Genomic DNA, 23343 nt, shown 5'->3' on the forward strand with positions numbered 1-23343 from the left:
AGTCATATGCCAGTATGTATGCCATATGTGGTTGCTGAATATTGATCAAATATACAATTTACTTTCTCAAGTGGAGGTGCTAGATGATCAGGAAACTGTGTCTGCCTGCTCATTTTGGGGGTACACTTTTGAGTTTTATATACCACATGCAACAGAGATTGTGAGAGTCTGTACACTTGTGGCTGTGATTGAAGTGTCTGATATGACTTGCTAATGGTGGTGATCTCAACATAAGACACAAGTCCTTAAAGTGCTCATTTCAAATATGACTCAATTTATTAAATTGCTATGGTGTTAAACTCAGCAGGAAGAGCAACTTCTACCTCCCCCTGAGCCTAGGGCCTCCACTTCAAGGCCAACACAAAGACACAAGGTATAAGCAATGAACCTTGAAACAGTAGTCAAATGGACACCTTCAACTTTCTCCAAGTGTGCCTTGCAAAGGGACGATGTTCTTTATTTGTTTCAGGTTGCAGCAGACAATGTGAGGGCCCTGTATAAAAGAACCCTGGAGCTCGATATAAAGTATAAGAGGCTTTTAATAAAAAAAAAAACAAGTTTGGAGAAGGGTTAGGGTTAACTGGAATATGAGAAGAGATAGTACATGACTGAATGAATGACACTCAACTTAGTTACACTGACATTCTTTTTCTGTGTTCCTAGGAAAGGGAGAACACATGAGGATGTATTTGTTCAACTTTTTTCTACGTTTTGGTCTTTTTATACCTTTTTGTGGCTTTAATGTTGGGCCTTTTGAGTCTTTTGTGGGGTTTTTCACCATTTCTTTCTTTCAATGTCCTATTTATTCTTTTTGAAAAATGCTATAAAAGTTAATGAAACATCCAAATTCAATGAAAGTGTGAAAGGATCCTTTATTTAACTTGTGAAGAGAGTACCATACACATTGTTCTTTTTGGTTTTAAATGTTTTGGTTGAAGGAAACCCCAATTTTCTGATATGGAAATAATTAGAATATGGGTCAAAGCAACCCAAGGATAACAGAATGGGTTAAGGGGAGACACCCCAGTGAATAGGAATAACATCAACATGACACTACATAAAAGTACCCGTTGCGAAATAACGCAACTCTATGCATACAGTCTGTGGGACAGTGAGCGCACGCCTTCGATGTGTCGCATTGGCAACATACGGCTCAAGAAACTGGAAAAGATACGTAATTCCCTCAGCTGAGAATCTATGTCTTTCATAAAGATATTCATCAGGGAATGCCAAATGGATTTGTCGGTCTCTAAATGTTTCTCTGAATTATTTTAATTCTAAGCATTGCTAGTGTATAGACATATATGTACCTTTAGTATAGTTAGATCTCATGTTAAGTGTTTTAAGATTCCTATATGTTTAATGTATACACCAAACTTTCATGGCGATTAAAACCCTTTCTGATTCTGATGTTCTGTTCTCTTCTGAGCGCACCTCTCACTATCCGCGCACCGAGCTCCACAGGATCTTCTATGAACGGTGACGCCATTATCCTCAAGAATGAGTTAGTGGATGTCATGTACTGAATGTCATCACTAGGCTACAGTAGTGGTGAGGAACTGGTATTGTATGGCGGTGCAAATAAAGTGGCTGGCACTAGGTGCAGCACCAAGGAATCCTGGTCATGGTTTCATTCAGAAGACCGATGAATACCTAAATATTACATTGGCGACGAGGTAATTTCACCCACGTTAAGATAGTGCAGTATGGAGAATAACACGCAGCCGAAGTTCGAGTGTTACTCGTAACCTGCCACGTTGGGGTCGAGGTGGACAAGATGGCTAACTTCTTTTGAACTGTATGCAGATGGCGCGATGAGACAGCGGAGGAGGGCTTTGCTTCTACACCATGCCAGACCCGATGTTCAGAGATGGCGCGATGAGACAGCGGAGGAGGGCTTTGCTTCTACACCATGCCAGACCCGATGTTCAGGACATTTTGTCTACCCTGTTGGACACGGGAGAGGCAACGGATTATGGGAGGGCTGTCGAGGCCCTGAACGCTTACTGGCGTGTTTAGGGAGTGGCCTAGGGTGGCACGGGCTACCCCTGAAATCTAATTGGCCACCCCAAGATCTTAAAATATGATTGGCTATATGCCCAGTCAGAGGCAGGCCACGGCACTGAATATAAACTGCACTCTTGTTTAGAGTTGCAGTTCCTTCTCAAACCTGAGAGGCAGAGATGCACTAAAGTAGTATGTAGCCTGCAAAAAAAAAAGGCACGAAGAAGAAGTTTGAGTGGCAAACCTACAGGTGAAAGTCTGGATGTGGGTGCATATGTGAGTGTATATGTCTGCGCAGGCGCTCCTGCTCACACTTCATGCCACCCCTGCATACGTCAGTGCCCCACTGGTGCCACCCCTATCAAAAATGTCTGGACACGCCCCTGTGAACGCTTACTTCGTACCTAGAGTCAATGCAGCATTTGCCCGTCAATCGTTCCATTGGTTGGTGTAGGGATCGGGTGAGACCACCATTCTGCTAGGGACTGTGGTTTTGGGGCTGATTGTGATAATCAGATAAGGGATGTGGTTTTGAGTCGCTGTAGTTCGGATCATGTGCGACGTAAACTACTTGAGGATGGCCCAGGGCTAACGTTGGCACGCTCTCTAGAAATAGCATCCAAATGTGAAAGATAAGAGGGAAGTTACCAGAGATGACCGACTCACACACAGACCTGGAAGTCCAGGATCAAGATGCTGAACAAAAGGCAAAGTCCAAGGTGTACGTTGATATACGGCGAGATGCTCAGTACTCAACTGTGAACGTAGGGGACGAAGTTCTATTCCATCAAGACAAGGTGGACATGTTCACAACTAACTTCAACGCCACGCTGCAGAAGGTTGTTAGCAAAACGGGGAACTGTGTGGCGGTTGAGTCTCCGGCGGGGGTGAGGTACACCAGAAATACATCCTTTGTTAAAAAGTCAGCAGGACACCATCACAAACATCAGCAGAGGAGCTGCCAGCACAGGATGTGCAGATGGCTGACGCTGACACGCAGGAACAACCAGCCATGTCTGTGTCAGTGAAAGACCATAGCGGAACTCATTATGAGGCACAAATGGGCAGGCCGAAGAGGAAGACCAGAATGCCTAAGAACCTGTCTGACTATGTTATTAAGTGAGCTAGACAAGTACAAACGAGTTTACATGTTTATTTGCACTAAGTTTGTTTAAATAAGTTGTGCAAAATATTTGTGTTAGATTTACAAAGGTAGACTCTGATTTGTTAATTTAAGTAATTGCATTGTGTATGACTTCAGTTAATGGGTTAAGCATTCAGTTGCAGGAGATGGTTATCCACTGAAGAGTGAAGTTCATGTCCAAGTGAAGGAGGGATGTCAAATCAAATCAAATCAAATTTATTTGTATAGCCCTTTTTACACGCAAGCATGTCACAGAGGGCTTCACATACGCCCATAGAACTGCCCCTCAACCAACCAAGTACTGAATGTCATCACTAGGCTACTGTAGTCGTGAGGAACTGGTATTGAATGGCGATGCAAATAAGGTGGCTGGCACCAGATGCAGCACCAAGGAATCTCTGGTCATGGTTTAATTCAGAAGACCGATGAATACCTAAATATAACAGTGGGCGTGGCTTTAATACCGGTAGATCTCCAACTTAACCTGCTCCCGACCAGGTTAGCCGTTCAGCCATTGTTACCATGGCGATCTACCCCGGTAACAAGTGATCCACCGTTGTGATACAGAAAACCCAGGGTTGAACCTGAAGTAACCTCGCTAACACCAAATCTTGAGTCGTAGTACAGGGCCCTGATTGTGGGATCACCAGTTGTACAACTCCCTTATGTCTCCATGGCAACGGTATTTTGTGTGTAGTGGTCTAGCCAGCCAGCCAATCTTGCCAGAGGCAGAGCTGTTTTAAACTAATGTCAGTTTTAAATGTACACTGAAATGTAGTCTGACAGCAGGATAACTCTGAACCAGTCTCACAGCAGGATAACTCTGACCCTGTCTCACAGTAGGATAACTCTGGCCCAGTCTCACAGCAGGATAACTCTGACCCTGTCTGACAGTAGGATAACTCTGACCCTGTCTGACAGTAGGATAACTCTGGCCCAGTCTCACAGCAGGATAACTCTGACCCTGTCTGACAGTAGGATAACTCTGGCCCAGTCTCACAGCAGGATAACTCTGACCCTGTCTGACAGTAGGATAACTCTGGCCCAGTCTCACAGCAGGATAACTCTGACCCTGTCTGACAGTATGATAACTCTAGCCCAGTCTCACAGCAGGATAACTCTGACCCTGTCTGACAGTAGGATAACTCTGGCCCAGTCTCACAGCAGGATAACTCTGGCCCAGTCTCACAGCAGGATAACTCTGACCCTGTCTCACAGCAGGATAACTCTGACCCTGTCTCACAGCAGGATAACTCTGACCCTGTCTGACAGTAGGATAACTCTGGCCCAGTCTCACAGCCGGATAACTCTGACCCTGTCTGACAGTAGGATAACTCTGGCCCAGTCTCACAGCAGGATAACTCTGACCCTGTCTGACAGTAGGATAACTCTGGCCCAGTCTCACAGCAGGATAACTCTGACCCTGTCTGACAGTAGGATAACTCTGGCCCAGTCTCACGGCAAACACTCCGGGATGCATGTGGAAAGACAATTCTGAGTTTGCTCAATATGTGTGATTGGTTCATTATCTCTCAAATAATGACAAATCTGTGTATGTGTGTGTGTACAAATTAGAATGGGATTAGTTTCCCACGCTCAGCTAAAGAACCGGACACTCTGCCAAGATCATATTCTGCATAGGTCCTCTTTATAACCCAACGGAGTGCAGTGCCGGAATTGATGTTGTTTGGATAAGCATTTATTTTGTAGTAAGAACAATTTTGTTAGTTATTTAGGCTAGCGAACCGAACAACAATATCAAGTGGATATATTTTCAAAATCAGTGAATTTTGTTACATAAATGGGTTTAAAAATGGGTGATGGGTGATGTCAAAACTGCCAAAGTAGCCTACCGCGATTGAATTAATGCGAGTAGCAAAGCATTCGCAATGAAAATAAACTAAGCAGGGAAAATGTGACTAGCGAACAGAACGACAATATAAAGTGAATATACTTTCAGATATATAGATCAATAATTGTTACTTAAATTAATGCGTTTAATGCGTGATGTAAAAACTGCCAGCACATTACAAATACAAGCGCTGGTAACACTTCAGAATAATGTCCGATGTTAATCAGTAGTTATGCAGGAAGTAATAGGTAGTACTACATTAACACCGAATTTAAAACTATTAACTAATATGGAACCAAGACTAACTAAGCTACTGCCCATCACTGGTATTTGGTAATTATTAAATAAATATATCCTCATCCCAATTAAGAAAGAATAACCAATTAATTACTAATCACGAAAGTAATGTCTAAAAAGTGAACAATTTTGTTTTTTTTACTCTTAACATGGTCATAACCTTTCAGAAGCTTGTGCCTCAGAAGAGTTGTTTGTGGAAACCAGTTTATGAATATTAACGTTATAACACGTCCCCCCCAATATTTGATCATACTGTATGATTATGCGGGCAATTTCAATGTGACTGCTATTACGTTTTTCAGCTCCGAAAGTTACAAATCCCGGCCAGTCCATTTTCCAAATCCAGATGACTTGGCTTACCAAAACCTAGCCTGACGTTGTCATACTCATAATTCTAGTCAGAATATGAGTCTGATAACTCTCCGTTGGGCTGTGACTATGGGGCGTGTTTCAACCAAACTCGTAAAACAAATGCCTCTTCGCTTAATTGGATAGACCTACAACCAATCAGAGCAATGTAATATGTTTTTTGTTGAAAACGACGTCAACCCAAGCGCTCTTTCGTGACGTTGTTGATTACGTTACTGTTGATCATCTGTCCATCATTGTATAAAGCCCGCCCTGGCAATTTCATTGGTCCGACCAGCTCCTGGTTTTATATAGTTTGTCCCCAATACGAGACCCTCCAGACCCAACTTCCCGACCAAATGTTTTTGTGGGCGGGGCTAAGTTGGGCTGGCAGCCAGGCTAACCGAAACCTATTTGTCCTGAAATCCATGTCATGTTTTCCCTATACGTATACTCTGGTGCAACGTTAATTAGTGAGTTTGGAGCACAAATTCATTCGGCTCATTTTCATGGATGGTAAATATCCAGTATTTGGCTAACAAAATCCCTCAGATAATGACTTGGTGAAATTTTGAATTGTGGAATTAGTGCGAATTTCGATTGCAATACTATACAGTTTGTATGAATGGGGCTTTTTACAAGCTAGTCGACAGCTAGCCTGGTTTTACAGCTAACAAGAACTTTAGCTAGCGTTTTGGGCCATGTTCCTGTTCTCTGAATTGGGTTATCTCTGATTTAGTCCTGTCATTTGTTATTTCTTCCTTCATCATTTTCATCACTTTGGAATTGCATTGCTGTTGTATTTCGTAGTAGTGGCCAATGCCAGACTCATTATGGAGTGAGTAGGCCTATACGTTGGTTTAGGTTAGCCATTACTTATTTAGCCATTATGTTTGACTTCTCATCACAGTTTGTTGAATGTGTTGAATGTTTCATTCCAAAATACAGCATTTTTTTTAATGCTAGTTTTCATCATTGTGCCAAACAAAGAATGTTTCATTCAGACATATTTGACAAAGTGCTTTATTCTTGCATGCCCATGTGCATTTTTGCATTATGTAGGATTTTCTTTTACGATTTCATGGAAATCTTCCGGTGCATATAATAAAAAGTCACCCAATCACTGCAGTTGTTTTATGTTGTAAATCTTGCGAGTTGACATGTTGGTGAGGTGTTAACATGTTTTTCACTTAAATAACGGTCCAGATTACAGTTACTATCCCACAGTAACTGTAATCTGGACCGTTATTTCAAAGTGAAAAAATGTTAACACCTCACCAACATGTCAAGGTAACGCTTCAGTAATTAGTGAGGAGTTATACCGGTTTTCACAAGTAATATAATAAGTCTAATTTTATATTTGACACATACGGTACAGGCATACATTTCTGTGAGGCACTAGTGATATTCTAACAAACATCGAAATCTGTAAGATTTGGTTTGGCGCTTATCGCAACATAAATGCAGGATGCAAATTGTTTTTGACAAGAGAACATCAATGTTTATATTCATATCCTAAAGAGAAGTCCTACTCAGGCGGCTACTGTAACATAAAGGTAGGTCTTTGGAGTCTGAGACATATTGAACTGACACTCAAGAGCTCATAATAGTGAACTAATCCAATCATGAGCGTTATCAGCATCACTTCCTAATTATTAAAACAAAAAAACAAAAAAACATTATTTGTATTATACCATGTTTAAGTTTGAAATAAACAGAGAACATACGTCCATCCTTTGATAAGAGTAGTCACAATCTCAACCTGTAGCTAATGTATTTGGGGGGATATAATATTCATAAACTGGTTTCCACAAAGAACCCATTTGAGGCACAAGCTTCTGAAAAGTTATGACCATGTTCAGAGTGAAAAAAAACTGAATTGTTCACTTTTGTGATTAGTAATTAATCGGTTATTCTTTCTTAATTGGTCATAGTTCACAAGTAGTTCTCAATGAGGATATATTTATTTAGTAATAAGCAAATACCTACCAAGGAACTACCTCTGTAGTAAATAAGCTATTACTTACTGCTTAGTTAATGTTGGTTCCATATTAGTTAATAGTATTAAATTTGGTGTAGTACTATCTATAACTTCCTGCAGAACTACTTGTTAACAACGGACCATTATTCTAAAGTGTTACCCAAGCGCTGTATGGTGAATTAGGCCTACAATTATGACACTGGCTCAACCATTATGCATGTAAGGACTTCTGTTATGAACTAAATGTTTAGATGTTTGTGCTGTTAAAACAGGGTTTTAAGTGCAATGTTAATGTTAAAAATACACTCTCGTTGTGATCGGTCCAAATTGCCTAAGTTTACATTTACATTTAGTCATTTAGCAGATGCTCTTATCCAGAGCGACTATCAGTAAGTACAGGGACATTCTCCCCGAGGCAAGTAGGGTGAAGTGCCTTGCCCAAGGACACAACGTCATGTGCACCGTCCGGAAATTGAACTGGCAACTTTCAGTTACTAGCCCGATGCTCTACCCGCTTAGCCACCTAACTCCCCGTTAGTAATAGGCTACTCTATAGACTGAAGAAACCTTTCATTTGTCTAAACTCACTAGCAAGGTAAGACAGTCAGCCCTCCCAAAATACAGAATTTAACTAGCTTGCACTAGCTAATTAGACTAACTACTGTAGCTAACCATCGTAAACAAGGTTGCCTATTGTAAATTGGCTGCAACAAACGATTATTTTGATAATTGACTCATTTTACGATTATTAGAACGATTAGTCGACTAATCATCAATTTTTTCACTGATTAATCAGTAGGCTTTGAATGATTATTCAGCTTTTGCAATTTGTTAAAATATTGAGTTATACTTGTTCTAACTAATAAATAAAAACAGGAAATCACTTCAGCTTTTGAAAAAATATTTTTATTGCACTTTGAGCCAACTGAACAGGCCAATTTTCTATTGTCCAATTTCTCAGTTTTTCATTGAACATAACCCTGTTGTCTTACAAATGAAGCTCTTAATGCTGCTGCCTAATTAAAGAAATGTGTTTACATTCCTAGCTTTATGTCTGTAATGCATGTCTAACTGCTGTCTATGGACATGTTGCTACCGTGTTAGTATGCCTGAAATACTGCGTAATGCGTTTTTAGCAACTGGTTAACTGCTTGCTTAATTCCAGCTGGAGCACACTCACTTCTCACCGTTTCCATCTCCTCTCGTGCCAGGATGTTTCCTTTTTAAATTTTCCAGAATGCACGTTGTGCTCCCATGGATAGCAAGTTCCGCCTTGCACGCATTACAGATGACAGCATTTTTAGTGACGCGACTTATTCTGCTCCGTTTGCACGCTGACATTTTACCGCTGTTTTCTTCTATTGGATAGCATACGGGAGGGCTGCATTAATCTAGCGCTACAGCCCCGAACTGGTCAAATCGTTTTTGCAGCCACTTAAAATAAGTCCTATGAGATAAAACACATTTTTCGACAACAGAAATATTTTTCGACACAGGGGCGGATCTACCGGGGTGGTATCTGCCACCCTAAAAATAGCCTTGCCACCCCAGCTGCCACCCCAGTTGGCAGCTTTGAAAACAAAGAAAACATATGTGTATGTTTAGGGGACCATCAACAAATTACAAATGTCAAAAGCTTTTCAACAACATGAACTAGGAGCGTCAAAATAATGTTAAACTTTTGAAGATGTATGCATTCATGCTGCATAGTCTTTATTTTGTTCATTTTCATCTCAGGTTGTTAAAAATGATTTTTTTATTCAAAATAAATCTTCAAACTTCAATTCATTTTTGGTCATGTGACCTATATACCTAAAATCCATCAGTGTTCACTGACTATGCATACATGTTGCACAGCCGTCAGTTTTAATTTTTATCTCACACTATTTTTGATGAATTTTTGAAAGTTTAAAACTTCAATTGATTTTTGGTCATGTGACCTATAATCCTCAAATTCATTTTAGAGTGTACATTTACATACATTACATTTAGTAATTTAGCAGACGCTCTTATCCAGAGCGACTTACAGTAAGTACGGGGGCATTCCCCCGAGGCAAGTAAGATAAAGTGCCTTGCCCAAGGACAACATCCTTGCACAAGGTCATTTGGCACGGCTGGGAATCGAACCACTAACCTTCTGATTAATAGCCCTATTCCCTAATCGCTCAGCCATCTGACTCAGAGTGTACACTGGCTATGCATAGGCTACATGTTGCACAGCCTTCAGTTTTTTCATTTTTATCTCACACACTTCTGCCACCCCTCAATCTCCTGCCACCCTCTTGCCACCCCATGAACATTTTTCTAGAATCTCCCCGGCTTATATTGGCTATATTTGAAAGAAAATATAATAGTTTCCCAGAAGGTAGACAAAAGTCAATAAAAACAGTGTTGATTTGATTAAACTGCAACTCGCTACAACTCGTTACAACACAGAAACAAACTTTGTAAACTGCCTTCATCACTTCACCTCCTTAGGGATTTTTAGTTGCAAACACGAACTCCCTCCGCCAGCTGCTCTGTCATGCGCTGAGAGGAGGGAGGGGATCGTGTGCATCCTCTGTTCACTCTGCATGTCGCACCGCTAGCCGTCCCGTTACTACATCGGGACGGGGGAATAACACCGAAGCTTTTACGCTCTGCCATTTTGAGTGAAACCGGTCGACCTAGAAAAAGGGATTTAAACTTCGACAAAAAGGAACTCACAATGACCTGACTTGTAAATGTAAGTAGGCTACTGTTGTTTTTGTGTGTTTTGTGTGCCAACGAAGCGTAAACTCTAACGGGATGGTGTTCCGTCTGTCCCACACAAAGCAAGTTGTAGCCTAGGCTATTAGTTAGCAAATACATTTAGTTCTCATAGGCTGGGATTCCGGGATCCGAGAATTGACATTAGCCTAATCCACGTCATGTTTCATGGCCGTTTTTAGCCATATAACTCAGCGTTGGTATTTAGTAATAATTATTGTCGATTTCACATTAATGTTGGAAAAGTCTTGGAGAATGAATACCGTGCTGCACTGTCTAGTTTATTCTGCCAATTGTGCACAACGAAAGCAGAAAATGACAATCTTTAGTGGAGAGACTTTATTGTTGAGGTTTTTCTTCTGGAAGAGTCAGCGATCACGGTTGAATAGTTTGAGAGCTGGCTGAAGACACCGCATCTAAACAGTTTTTTTGTTGCTGTGCGTGACTCGAGAAAAGACCTTATCTGTAAGAGGCCCATATTCAAATTCGTGGGCATTTAGAGGTAATTTTCTCTGTTCTCATCCTGAAACACGTCGGCCTGCAACTTAACTGACAGATGAAGTAGACAGCCGTTGTGGATAGAACAATACGCAGGTTAAAAGCAAAATAGCCTACTACATTCAGTGTCGATTAAGAGAAACCATTTGACGTCTTGTGTAAAATGTGTTTTTTATTTTATTTTAAAGTTTTTAAACTGGAGGCCTATTTAATATTGTACGTATATTTGTATAATATTACGTTTAAACCTGGTTATGGTCTCAGAATGACTTCTCCGTTTAAGTAAACTAAACTAACTAGTGCAAAGTAGCCTACCCGTAATGCAGTCGGAGATTAAGATCAAGATGTCAGTGAAACACACAAACTAGGCTACTTGAACTATACATGCACAGCTGTGGAAAAAATAGACCACTGCACCGTTTTCTTAAAAAAAAAAAAAAAAAGATTTAACATTTAACAGAAGGGTAAAATGCCACTGCAAATTTTAACCTTCTGTTCCTTACTCAAAACTTTCCTGCGCAACCTTTTTGAATGAAAGAAAAAAGGTGCAGTGGTCTCACATTCTTTTCAAGTAGGCCTAGTAGTATAGTTTAAGTAATCTATATTTGTGTGTTAACCCTATAGTGCATAGTGCCCGTGATCAAATTGGTGGCACAAAGATTCCTGGAATTATAGAGAAGGCACAGTGCCTGCGATGATGTCGGTGACACCCACAGATGTCTAGAATTATAGATAGATAGTGCAGTGCCCGTGATGCAGCTAGCGATGAAAGTCTTCTCAGTGGTTTTGGTACCTATATTTCTCAGATCACAATTGAACTTCTCTTAAAGTACTTGTTCAACCTCCACATCATCTATTCTAGTCATATTGCCAATGCTGTGGTAGCCTATTCGTGCAAATGCCTATGTATTTGTTTGCTGTTTCATAAGTTATAAATTGCTTATGTTGTGTTGATCCAAATTTACTATATTTGTTTTCTGTTATATTGTCTTACCACCACAAACATCTAAACATTTAGTCATAACAGAAGTCATTACATGCACAATGGTTGAGCCAGTTGTCATAATTGTAGGCCTAATTCACCATACAAAGCTTGCATGTACATGTGAACAATCAGTTTTGACATTAGAAACAATGTTCAAATTCAAAATTAACTGATTTATTCTGAAAGTGTATCCACTTTATATTGTTGTTCTGTTCACTAGCCAGCCCCTTTGAAAGCACCAGATTATAGGTTGTAAAAGTGAATTTGCTTCTTAATAACAAAACTGAATTTCCCTATTTTCCTTTCTACAAACTCCTGTGCGTTAAGTCGCATTAGTTCATTAACAAAACAAAATTCACTGCAGTTACCATACAGCCTCTGATACAGCATTCTAGTGCCGCTAGTGCTGCATGGTGCGAGGGACCAATCGGAATGTAGGGGCTGGGATGATGCACGTGAAAGACGGATTTGCTTTTAAAATGTCAAAATGCTGATTCGAACAACTTCAATCGCGGCAAAGCACTCCGTTGGATTATAAAGAGGACATCTGCAACATTCTTTGCGGAGTGCCCGGTGCTTCAGATAACCCTGAGAAACTGAGGGGACACACACAGGGTTGAGGGTTGAGGATCAGAACCGAGCAGATCCGTATCACACTGGGGTGTTCACAGGAACAGTGTGTTTACATCTGAGGAGGAGTGAAGCTGAAGCCAGACCCTTCCCATCATGCACTGCTCAGCACCTCCCTGATCCACAGTAACCAGCAGTATTGCTATGCCCACATTCAGCGGCAGGGTTGGGTCAGCTTAGGGAGGTGTCAGTAGGGCAGGCCTCACAGACAGATTAGATGGATATGATGCCACTAAAGAGAGAAAGGCTGTTAATTAGCAGTAAAATAACAAACCTAGGAAACGGCAGAGGAGATGTAGAGGAATACTCAGAGCAGGATGACGGTGGAATCCAAATCAAATATTCATTACATTACCTTTATTGATCCTGAGATAAATCCAAAACGAACTGTATTGATCCTGAAGGTACTTCAAGAATGTATGTAGCTGACAGAAACAGAAATTGAAAGAAACTAGGTTTAATAAACAGTATGAGATCTAGGTGAGCTATTAAACCAGCTGACAGGTGGAGACAAGCCTCTCTGCTCTCCTTCTATCCAGGGATTTGACTGACTCTGTCAGCAACTGTGTCTTTGTGCGGTGTTTAGAACTGAATATGGTGCTTCATGTACTTATTGGATTTGACTCTTATTCTGTCTTGTTGTCCTGTTGGTCATTTATGGGATCCTCCCCCATGCTATTGGTCAGTTATGTTAATCTATCGCCTACTTTACAAGATTATCATTTGGATCATGGGAGTTGGAAAACAAAAATATCTTCTCCAAACATGTGAGGGTGATTAATTCTATCCACTTCTGCCTTTGTTGTCTTCTAAATATGTCTGCCTGTTCCATCATAAATAAGATGACATGGTTGACATTTGTTTAAGGTTGTTATATTTTATTCATTTAGTATATTAATTGTTCTAAAGCGACAGTGCACATAGAAAGTACAGCAGAAGATCAAGGACCAGAAATGCAGAGTTCTACCGTTTTAGAGTCAAGGAACAGTCTGTGTTTACCAGGTACTGTGTAAAGTGTTTACAGTGTAAAGTGTTCAACAGGTACAGTGTAAAGTTTTCACCAGGTACAGTGTAAAGTGTTCAACAGGTACAGTGTAAAGTGTTCAACAGGTACAGTGTAAAGTAACCTAATCTCTGGTCATCCGTCAGCTGAGCAGGAAGGAGGTATTCTGATGTGTCCCTTCACAGAGAGGCCATGTTGTTTGTGTGAGCAGTGAAGAGGCCAGGTTTTTTGTGTGTGCGTGAGAGTAATGGAGACTCCATGTGTATGTGTGTTTGAGAGAGCAATAAAGACTGTGTGTGTGTGTGTGTGTGTAAGAGAGAGTCCAATGAAGACTGTGTGTGTGTGAGAGAGAGAGGGCAATGAAGACTCTGTGTGTGTGTGTGTGTGTGTGTGTGTGTGAGAGAGAGAGAGAGAGCAAGCAATGGAGACTATATGTGTTGTGTGTATGTGTGTGAGAGCAATGAAGACTCCATGTTTGTTGTGTGTGTGTGTGAGTAGCCTGGAATTTCCTGCGTGAATGCTACAGTCTCAGTGGACTGTTTGGAATGTCTGCTTTAGTCTTGGTGGAGGCAACTTCTCATTCTCTGTCTTATCATTGTCCAGATGACACTGTCATTGTATATATTTGACATTCCTCAACTCTGCCTTGTTATTCCTCGGCTGGAGGCTGAGTTATAGGCTAACTGAGGCTGGAGTGGAGGCACGGGTAGACGCTAACAGAAGCTGGAGTGGAGGCTGGGGTAGACGCTAACAGAGGCTGGAGTGGAGGCAGGGGTAGACGCTAACAGAGGCTGGAGTGGAGGCTGGGGTGGAGGCTGACAAGGGATTCTCCTTCTCTAGGGTAGCCTGGTTTGGGTGAGTAGCTGCAGGTGTCTGGGAGGATCTAGGGTAACCCTAACACTAACCTAACCAGCCAGTTACACATCCAGCCAGTCACACCTCAGCAACAGAGAGTTGAATAGCAGAGTACAGTGGAAGAGGTGCGTCTCAGAACCTCTCATTAGAGCAGGGGCGTAGACAGAAAAATATTTTTGGGTAGGCCTAGAAAAATATGGATAGGCATCTTTTCCGTTTTTTTTTTTACTTATTTACTTTGCGATGTGCACCCGGTGCATCATTTTTTGGAGATATTTTTGTTTTTGGGTAGGCCTTAAAACAAATTGGGTAGGCCTGTGCCTACCCAGGCCTACCCGTGGCTACGCCCCTGCATTAGAGGCTAGCCTCTTTCAGCCTCTGTCCTCTCTCAGAGGATAAATAAGAGGATAGCTGGCTCAGCTGTGTGTATCTCTCTAATAATGCCAGGAATCTATGTGTGTGTGTGTGTGTGTGTGTGTGTGTCTGTCTGTCTGTCGATCTGCCTTTGTATCTTGTGTAAATGGGATTGTAGGGCAGCGAGTTTCCGACGGTTATCTCAAGAACCTGGCACTCTGGAAAGTTCATTTTTCGCATGTGGCCATTTTAAAATCCAATGGAGTGCGGTGCCGAGATTGACGTTGTTTGGATAAGCATTTTGACATTTCCATAAAATGATTTGCCTCCTGTTTGGCGTGCTCTCTTCGATCTAGTCTCAGCCATATTGAGTTGACTGAGCTGCACAGTTTGGGCTCACAAGTCGAAACCATAGGGATATAACAAGCCGGAAACGGCATCTGACAGAAACAATATTATTGATGTCACTGTGCTACAGAAAATCCAAGACTGTTGCACTGATTAAATACTGGTTAGCTAACCAACTGGACAACCTTTCAATTGGTAATTCACACATACGTATTTGTGAACCCTATAGCTAACTGTAATTTGGAAGCAAATTCAATTTTATAATCGATACGGCCAGGTTAGCAGTGCTAACTACTGGCATATGAATCAGCTGCTTTCAAAGAATCATCTTTCAAAGGGTTTATTACTGTGGCCTTTATGTGGAAATCACAACAGCAAATAGAAAAACACAACGGCAAATAGGAAAACATTTCTACAAATCATAAAACACAATGGCAAATAGAAAACACAACAACAAATAGGAAAACACAACGACATAACTTCTAGCGGAAAAGGTAAGGTCTATCTAGCAGAGGGCGGACCCTCCTGATTGGACAGACGGACTGTCATTTAACAGGAAGGAGAGATGAAGAATACGGCCTAATTTGGAAACATGAGTACTCTTGAAGATAATTTCGCTATTTTTAAGAATTATTTTGATTCAGGGCATACATACAATGTGATAGTTGATATGTTTCCAACCAATCACAACATCAGGATGAGTATACGCATTTTGAAGTCACGTTTGAAAGAAACAGTGGATACTTTCAGTACATTTTGTTACGTACATTTGTGCTTACTGATGTCAAAACTGCTTGCACATTACTAATGTGCTACAACATTATAACCACCAGCTGCATCACGGACATGGGCACTATTCCTACCACTTTAGCCTCCTTGGTTGTTTTATTTTCGTTTTCCTCAAACGGGCATACGACAGGGACAATGTTCCTATGAATTTAGTCTCCCCGGTCAGTTGTCATGTCTTATTTATGCAAAGGCAATGAACAATTATATAATTTAATGCCTGATTGACATACAAAATGTATATATACAGTACAAATTAAATGCAACACTAAATATATAAATGGTACATGTGTTTGTGTGTATGTATAGCCTATAGATTTACGTTTTCATGTGTTCACATTTATTTATTTATCCTTTCATTTATCCACGGTGGAACTTGTTGCAGCAAAACAAATCTTTCATCCCCCCTCAAAAGAACATGAACAGTGAATGAACAGTATTACACACCGGCGGGCTCAACCAGTCCATCAAGCTCTCTTTGATCTAGAGGGATCCTATCATCTCACTCTGCAGCCTCATACTGCAAAATGTGGTATCGATCCGATACTGGGTCATATTGCCAGTACCAATACTTTTTACTTAGAAAAGCTTCTTTTGTGTCGGGGAAAGCAATGCCTCATAATTTATGAAGTAAACGCATTATCAATATGAACATTTGAATGAAAATTGAAAATGTTCATGATGTTCATTGAATGATTTTTCTTTTAATTAATTGTTCTTGATTATGATCATAATAAAACACAGGACAAAGAGTTTTGTGTTACTGCACGTGCACGCCGGCAACAACAGCCTAGCAGGGGAGGGGCAAAGTGAGCTTGAGCGAAGTGAGAGGAGCGGTGTTTGCAGAACCACTATGATGTAAAGGGAGATGTGTACTGAATGTAGAGAACAGAAATTGAAACTTAAGTATCGATCTCATCACGCCAGTATCAATCAATACTGATACCAACATTGGTATTGATACTATCAATAGCCTTCTTTAGATCAGGGGTGGTACTACACGGCGGCCTACAGGGGCCCAGTGCCCCTGTAAAAATGACCCTGGCCCCCCCTGTGGCCCCCCTGAGCTAACTGATTTTTTTTTTTTTACACATTTTTCTTCTTCTAGTAGTCATCATGAAACGAGGAAGGGACATTGCAGCTTTTTTTTACCCCAGTAAATAAAAAAGTGAGAGAAACATATCAAGGTATTGAGAGAGCTGAGGAGCTGAAAGAGGGAGAGCCAGAGCCGTTTGTATGATTTTAATGTAAAGCTAAATTAAAGTATTTAATGTTTAAATATAATTTGTTGCCAAATTTAATGTGCCCCTCTGATTAAACACTGCCCCCCCCCCTCAACCCCCCCAGTAAAAAGTGTCTAGAACCGCCACTGCTTGAGATTAATTCGCCCACCCCTATGCTGTACCATCTCGCCGAGGATCGTGAACACATTTTCATTGATGTCTGAGGCTGAAACCTTCCCCCTGACTTGGTGATGGTTGATCAAATATTTATTTTGCTGCAGCAAATTACACTGTGGATAAATGAAAGTATAAATAAATGTGAACAAATGAAAACGTAAAACTATATATATATACACACAAGTAGGCCTACATGTAACATTTATTTATTTAGTGTCTTGCCATTTAATTATTTAATAACATTTTTATGAATTTATTTATTTTGTTTTGGCCCCTAGACTCCTCCATAAACAAGTACTTCAGAGATGACAATTTAAATTGTGATCTGAGAAATATAGGTACCAAAGACTTTGAGGAGAATTGTTATCACCAGCTGCATCACGGGCACTGCACTATCAATCTATCATTTCAGAAATCTCTGTGTGTCATCGACATCATCGCAGGCACTGTGAGGGCTGGGACTAGGGTGAAGGCTGTGGCTGAGTTTGGGGACAGGGAGCTGGAGTTAGGTCTACCTGACTGACTTGCAGAGGAATTTGTGGCTAGTTGGCTAGTCAGATGATTACAGCATGGTAGCTAATTATCAGGTGGGTGTAGCACTGGATTACATCACAGCCTAGGGCTACATTTCCACAGCTCGGCAACAAGCATCCCATAATACAGCCTGCATTTATTAACAGTTCCCTGATGTCTTCTCTCATTATCCTGAGCCACAAATTATTGGGATATTTAGCCAAATATTTAACCATGGGAAACAGTAAAGAAATAAGGTTCCCACAAACGTTTGCCACATTTGCACATTTATGTTTCACAGATGACTGGACCCATGAATGTAGAATTACGCGCTAGAATCCTCTTCCTCTTGCACACAACAATAATTGAAAAGTGTTCCACATTTCACCAGCTGTCTTGAATATTCCAGAGCTTCCTGCAGCAGCAGATGTTCTCAGCCCGGTCGGTTCACACGGACGTCTGCAGGGAAGAAGTGGTTATCTGCTGCTGTGACTCATCCCTAGTAGAAGCCAAGAGGATTCCCTGTAAAATCCGGGTACACACAAACAATAGTGTTGCCATCTCTCATCTCACCTACTGGAATACTCGAGTTCTTTAGACTGCTTTGTGGTGAGTTAATGTGGTTAATGAAAAGCCTTTAGAGAAAGTACATTCAAACCATCATCTTACTCTACCCATTCACAAACAAGGTGTTGCAAATGATACACGTCATGTTTGGGAACATAGCTCTGCATACCTCGTAATGAGAGGTCACCAACCCTTCTGGCTCTATTCCTCTCTACCAATCAGAGCAGCTCTACTCATCTCTACCAGTCTCGCAGCTCCTGTCCTCCTCTCTACCAATCAGAGCAGCTGTACTCTTCTCTACTAATCACACACACACCTGTTGTCCTCTACCAATCAGAACAGCTGCTGCCATCACCTCTTCAAGCTGCAGTCAGTACAGTCTATGGCCTAATCCCAATGTCCACCCTCACAGACTCACAGACTTTGAGGTGTGTAGCAACCGATAATGTAATAATGGCCGATAATGTAATAACGGTCAATAACATAATAATTTAAATGTAATAAAACCAATAATGTAATAAATTGCCAATAATGTAATAAAGTTGTTGAGACAATAACGTAATAACTTTTTGCCAATAATGTAATAACTTATTACGTTATTGGCTGGTTATTACGTTATTGGCCTTGCATTAAAACATTTTTTTTTTAAATGTAATAACTGGGCCAATAATGTAATAACTGAGGTATCACTTCATTTTATCTTCTGGAGAGAAATTGTCACTCTTAGCCTTAATATTGCATCTTGCAACAGATGCTTAAATATCCGCCTTTACAGATACCCCTCAACCCCCCCTCCACAGGAGGCCGTAAAGGAGCAATCAAGAGTCAATTTGGATTTATATCTCACTTAGAGTTCCGTTATAGAACTCCAAGTATCCAACTCTGTGACCATGCAGGCGCATTGACGGAGTTGTGAGTCTTTTTAAGTTCTGCGTTGTAGGTACCAAAACCACTGAGAAAAATGTAATCACCAGCTGCATCATGGGCACTGCAATCTATTAATTCCAGAAGAATAGTAAACAAACAAGACTGAAAGGAGCAATCAACCCTGACCTAAACATGGTTAGAAATAAAAGTTGTAACATGTACATTTAAATACAAAGCTCACTGATGGTTACTTTAGCCAGAACTGTGTAGATTGTACTTTGATGATACATTCCAAGTATGCTTTCTTCAGATTTGATCCAGCGACATTACTATTTTACAGATGATGCCAAGTGCTGTCCCATTCCAATTTTTGAACATTTTGAGCTCTCTTGCACTTTATCACTTACCATGTTACATCAAGTAAGTCTGTGAGGGGTTCAGGGCTTAGCGTTTAGGCTGGACATTGGGTAAATAGGGGGTGGGGACAGGAGGATCACTTTCCTCTCCTGCCTGTTCTGGTGATATTCACAGTGAAAACATTTTAACAGTTTAAAGAGATGTCAATTTGTTTTCTCCACAGCCAGGAAGAAGAAGGCCTTCAAGGCGGTGAGTGATAAAGTTGTGGGAAAGGAATTACTGACTCGTCCCTGCTCACCAGACAGCCTTCGGCATGTGTTCAATGAAGAGCTCTAACTGGGTGACATTTGAGGATGACGGGTCACCTCCCCCGTTCCCCCAGAAGCCCTTGCAGTCGCCAGGGTCAAAAAAGGACTTGGTTCCCCGTCCGAACGGTCTGAAGCTGGTCCTCCCGCCCGTACGAGACTCCTCCTGGAGCTTCCCCCCTCTGGAGTCTCCTGCTGGGTTCTGCAGCCTGGAGGGGGGTGCCTGCGTGCCCTGCAACACGCCGCTCAGCACGCCACTCAGCACGCCGCTCAGCACGCCACTCAGTGGACCCGCCTCCACCCTGAGTGGCCCCTGGGAACAGAACGACTTCTTCCGTAGCTTCTCCAGCTCCTCCACGGCCTCGGCCACCGGCCCCTCCCCAGGCCCTGATGCCTCTTCTCCCCCGGACTTGCCAGAGCCTTCAGAGGGCCTCCGTCCCTTCCCCGTCTTCCAGGGTGAGCCCGGACACTTCAACCCGTTCTGGGAGGGCGCAGGGACCTGCGTTGACTCCGGAAGCTCCTCCTCAGATTCCGAGTCTGGCTCAAGCCTTCCGCGCTTCTTCATTAGGACCAAGGACGGCCAGGAACCCCAGAGAGACCTGCTGCAGAACTCCTACTCCTACATCTGCCATAAGCTGGAGGGTCTACGAGCAGAGGAGGATCACGGAGTGGTGCGAGGAGAGGCCTGCAGGTCCGGGTGCAGAGAGGAAGAGGAGGGCTGCAAGGGTCCGTCTCCCTTCATCCCTCGGGGCCTGTTCCGCAGTCAGAGGCGGGACGGCTGGTCCCTGATGCTGCGGATACCAGAGAAGAAGAACCGCATGTCATCCCGACAGTGGGGCCCCATCTACCTCAGGCTCCTCCCTGGTGGCATCCTGCAGATGTACTATGAGAAAGGCCTGGAGAAACCCTTCAAGGAGTTCCAGCTGCTCCCCCACTGCCAGCTGTCCAAGCTGAAGCTGGAAAGTTATGGGGAGCCCCGCAAGATCCTCACAGTGAAGGTGGAGCAGGTGTCCTACTCTGAGAAGAAGCGCTACCACCCCAAGCTGGAACTGAGCCATGAAGCCGAGGCGGAGCAGCTGTTGAAGTTCGGCGCCACGGACCACGCTGACATGGAGGACCTCCTGGCTGCCATGGAGGAGGAGCTGCTCCGGCTGCCGCCGCCGCTGCAGCGACGCCACCACGAGGAGCAGGAGCTTTCCCTGCACATCACCGACCACGTCTGGCTGCAGCTGGACAAAGACGGGGTGCTGGTGGACCGAGCCACCTACACCCACGTCCACTGCCTGGCCTTCCTGAACGGAGCGGGCGACTGCTTCTTGGCATTGAACGACCATGGCCTGTTGCGCTGCGATGCCAGTTATGGCCCTGAGGAGGCCGAGGACGCCTGGATGGAGATCTCCGATTGGCACCTGCACCGGTGTGTCAGCGAGCAGGAGTTCCAGAGGACACGGCTGCTGAAGTTTTGTCCTCCGGACGGCTGCAGGGTGGAGCTGCTGCGGTACCGGACCCTGTCCCCGGTCGGAGCCGACATGCCCTTCTCCATCAAGGCGTCGGTCACCGTGCAGGGAGCCTATGTGGAGCTGCAGGCCTTCCTCAACATGGCATCCTCCTGGCCGGCCGATGGGCCTCCGCTCTGCGAGGACGTCCAGGTGCGTGTGCCAGTGCCGCCAGAGTGGGTCAAGGTGTCACGAACGGTGGCGCTGCTGAGACAGAAGTCCCTTAAGGCCCGTATGAACCGGAACGCCTGTCTGGGTTCAGTGAGCACTGCAGACTCTCAGCCGGTCATTCAGGTGACGGTTGGCACGGTAAAGTACGAGAACGTCTACTCGGCTATCGTTTGGAGGATCGACAGGCTGCCAGTTAAGAACATGGGTAAGACTCTGGCACACTTTAACTGATTGATATTATGTCTGCATTAACTTGAGTCCAATGCTCTTCCACTAAGTTATACCCCTCCCCCCATATGTTATCATTATGTATTACGAGTCCATAGAGTTGGATGTATGAATACCATATTTATTATGAAAGTATATTGTATTAATTACATGTATTAGTATTGTATGTGTATTAGGCATTCCACACAGAGACACACAAAGACAACAGATGCTCTGCCACTAAGATCATATGACCCCCCGTCCAAAACCACACTACGCTGTCCTGTATCATTTACAAAACAACCTAAATGGATCATTCAGCAGAAAATCAAGTGCGTAGGTTGCGTCTCCCTCTAGTGGCACGCTGGGCTAACTGCAGCTGTCCCCCTCAGCGGTGGAGCACCCTCACTCCCTCTCCTGCCGGCTGGAGCTGGGCTCGGACCAGGACGTGCCCAAAGACTGGTACCCCTACACCTCTATAGAGTACCAGGCGACAGGGGCCCTGGCATCCCAGACCAGGGTGCGCTCGCTGGGCACCGAGAGTGACATCCAGCCCCACAAACACGTGATCAGTAGGACTCACTGTCACTGTCAGGTAGCGATACGGTAGCAATGCTCTTAGGAAAACTATCAATATCAACTGATAGTAATGACTGATACAGATCAAAATGACATTAAAACAATGTATAATACAGTAGGCGTATATTTACAATTGATATAAACTAGCTAAATGTTCTGAATGATATAATGTGTGTATGATTCCAGGTGGAGATTGAGAAGAAGTGGATAGAGATGGAGTCTCAGAAGCCATCAGGCTGCAGGACACAGTGAGCATCAGGAGGGCCTTACAGAAGGATGGATGTATTTAAAAGGGACAAAAGCCTACAGGAGAGCAATAACAGTTTCTAGATGTCATAGTTCATCCTTTTAACACAGCCCTGCATCTGAGGATAGTAACAATACCATGCGTCTCCAAGGTGACAGACTTCCCCGCAACTCAGAAAAGCTTTATGAGTTGTGAGCATCACGGGGAAGCAGAATTAGTTATTCTGTGGAGGCACATGTATCAACAGCGTTTATACCATGCAAAGTGTATTCTACTGCTGAATGGGGATATTTAGAAAAACTCCATGTTTGTCAATCAATGTGTGTGAGTGAGTTGGGGGCCTTGGCTGCCCACCCTACCCCGTTGCTACGCCAATGCTAATATGGTGTTGAAGACATTCATTTATAAGCATAGGCCTGGTATTTTATTAACTTCCTACCCCATACCAATGCACTTTACCTTTTTTTCATAATATGATCCTGGTAAATGACAGGGCTCTTGACTTGCATTAGCATAAAAATTGGGGTTTTCATCTTAAAACGAAACGTTAAACATTTTACATGATCCCCTACAAGCAACTGTTGAATAGCTGACCATGGAGTTTTTTTTGCACACGTGGCAATATTTTATGAATATATAGATAGATAAATAGCTTTACTAAACTGTAAATTAATTATTTTGCTTTTGGGTTCTTGGACTGTATGACATATTTAAGCATCGATGTATGGCTTTAGTAAAAAGAAAATACCTGAGTAAAACTTTGTATATGAGTATATTTTCCTTGTCCGCGTGTTCATTGAA

The 23343-nt window shown here is 42.7% G+C and overlaps 1 protein-coding gene across 4 annotated transcripts; it reads left to right on the forward strand.

Moving 5' to 3' along the window:
* The first annotated feature begins 10184 nt into the window (after positions 1–10184).
* Positions 10185–23317, forward strand: ston1 (stonin 1). Of its 4 annotated transcripts, none has more exons than XM_084709698.1 (5): positions 10185–10351; positions 18138–18355; positions 19761–21714; positions 22109–22311; positions 22482–23317. In XM_084709698.1, exons 3-5 carry the CDS (start codon positions 19851–19853, stop codon positions 22545–22547), a joined length of 2133 nt encoding a protein of 710 aa, XP_084565824.1. In that variant the 5' UTR covers positions 10185–10351; positions 18138–18355; positions 19761–19850; the 3' UTR covers positions 22548–23317. The 4 variants fall into 4 exon arrangements, with proteins under 4 accessions (XP_084565824.1, XP_084565822.1, XP_084565825.1 ...); XM_084709696.1 differs by having other exon boundaries at positions 18156–18355; XM_084709699.1 differs by lacking the exon at positions 18138–18355.
* Positions 23318–23343: the final 26 nt, after the last annotated feature.

The sequence above is a fragment of the Hypomesus nipponensis genome, chromosome 11 (genome assembly GCF_054491055.1).
Source record: "Hypomesus nipponensis isolate SF chromosome 11, ASM5449105v1, whole genome shotgun sequence".
Taxonomy (NCBI): domain Eukaryota; kingdom Metazoa; phylum Chordata; class Actinopteri; order Osmeriformes; family Osmeridae; genus Hypomesus; species Hypomesus nipponensis.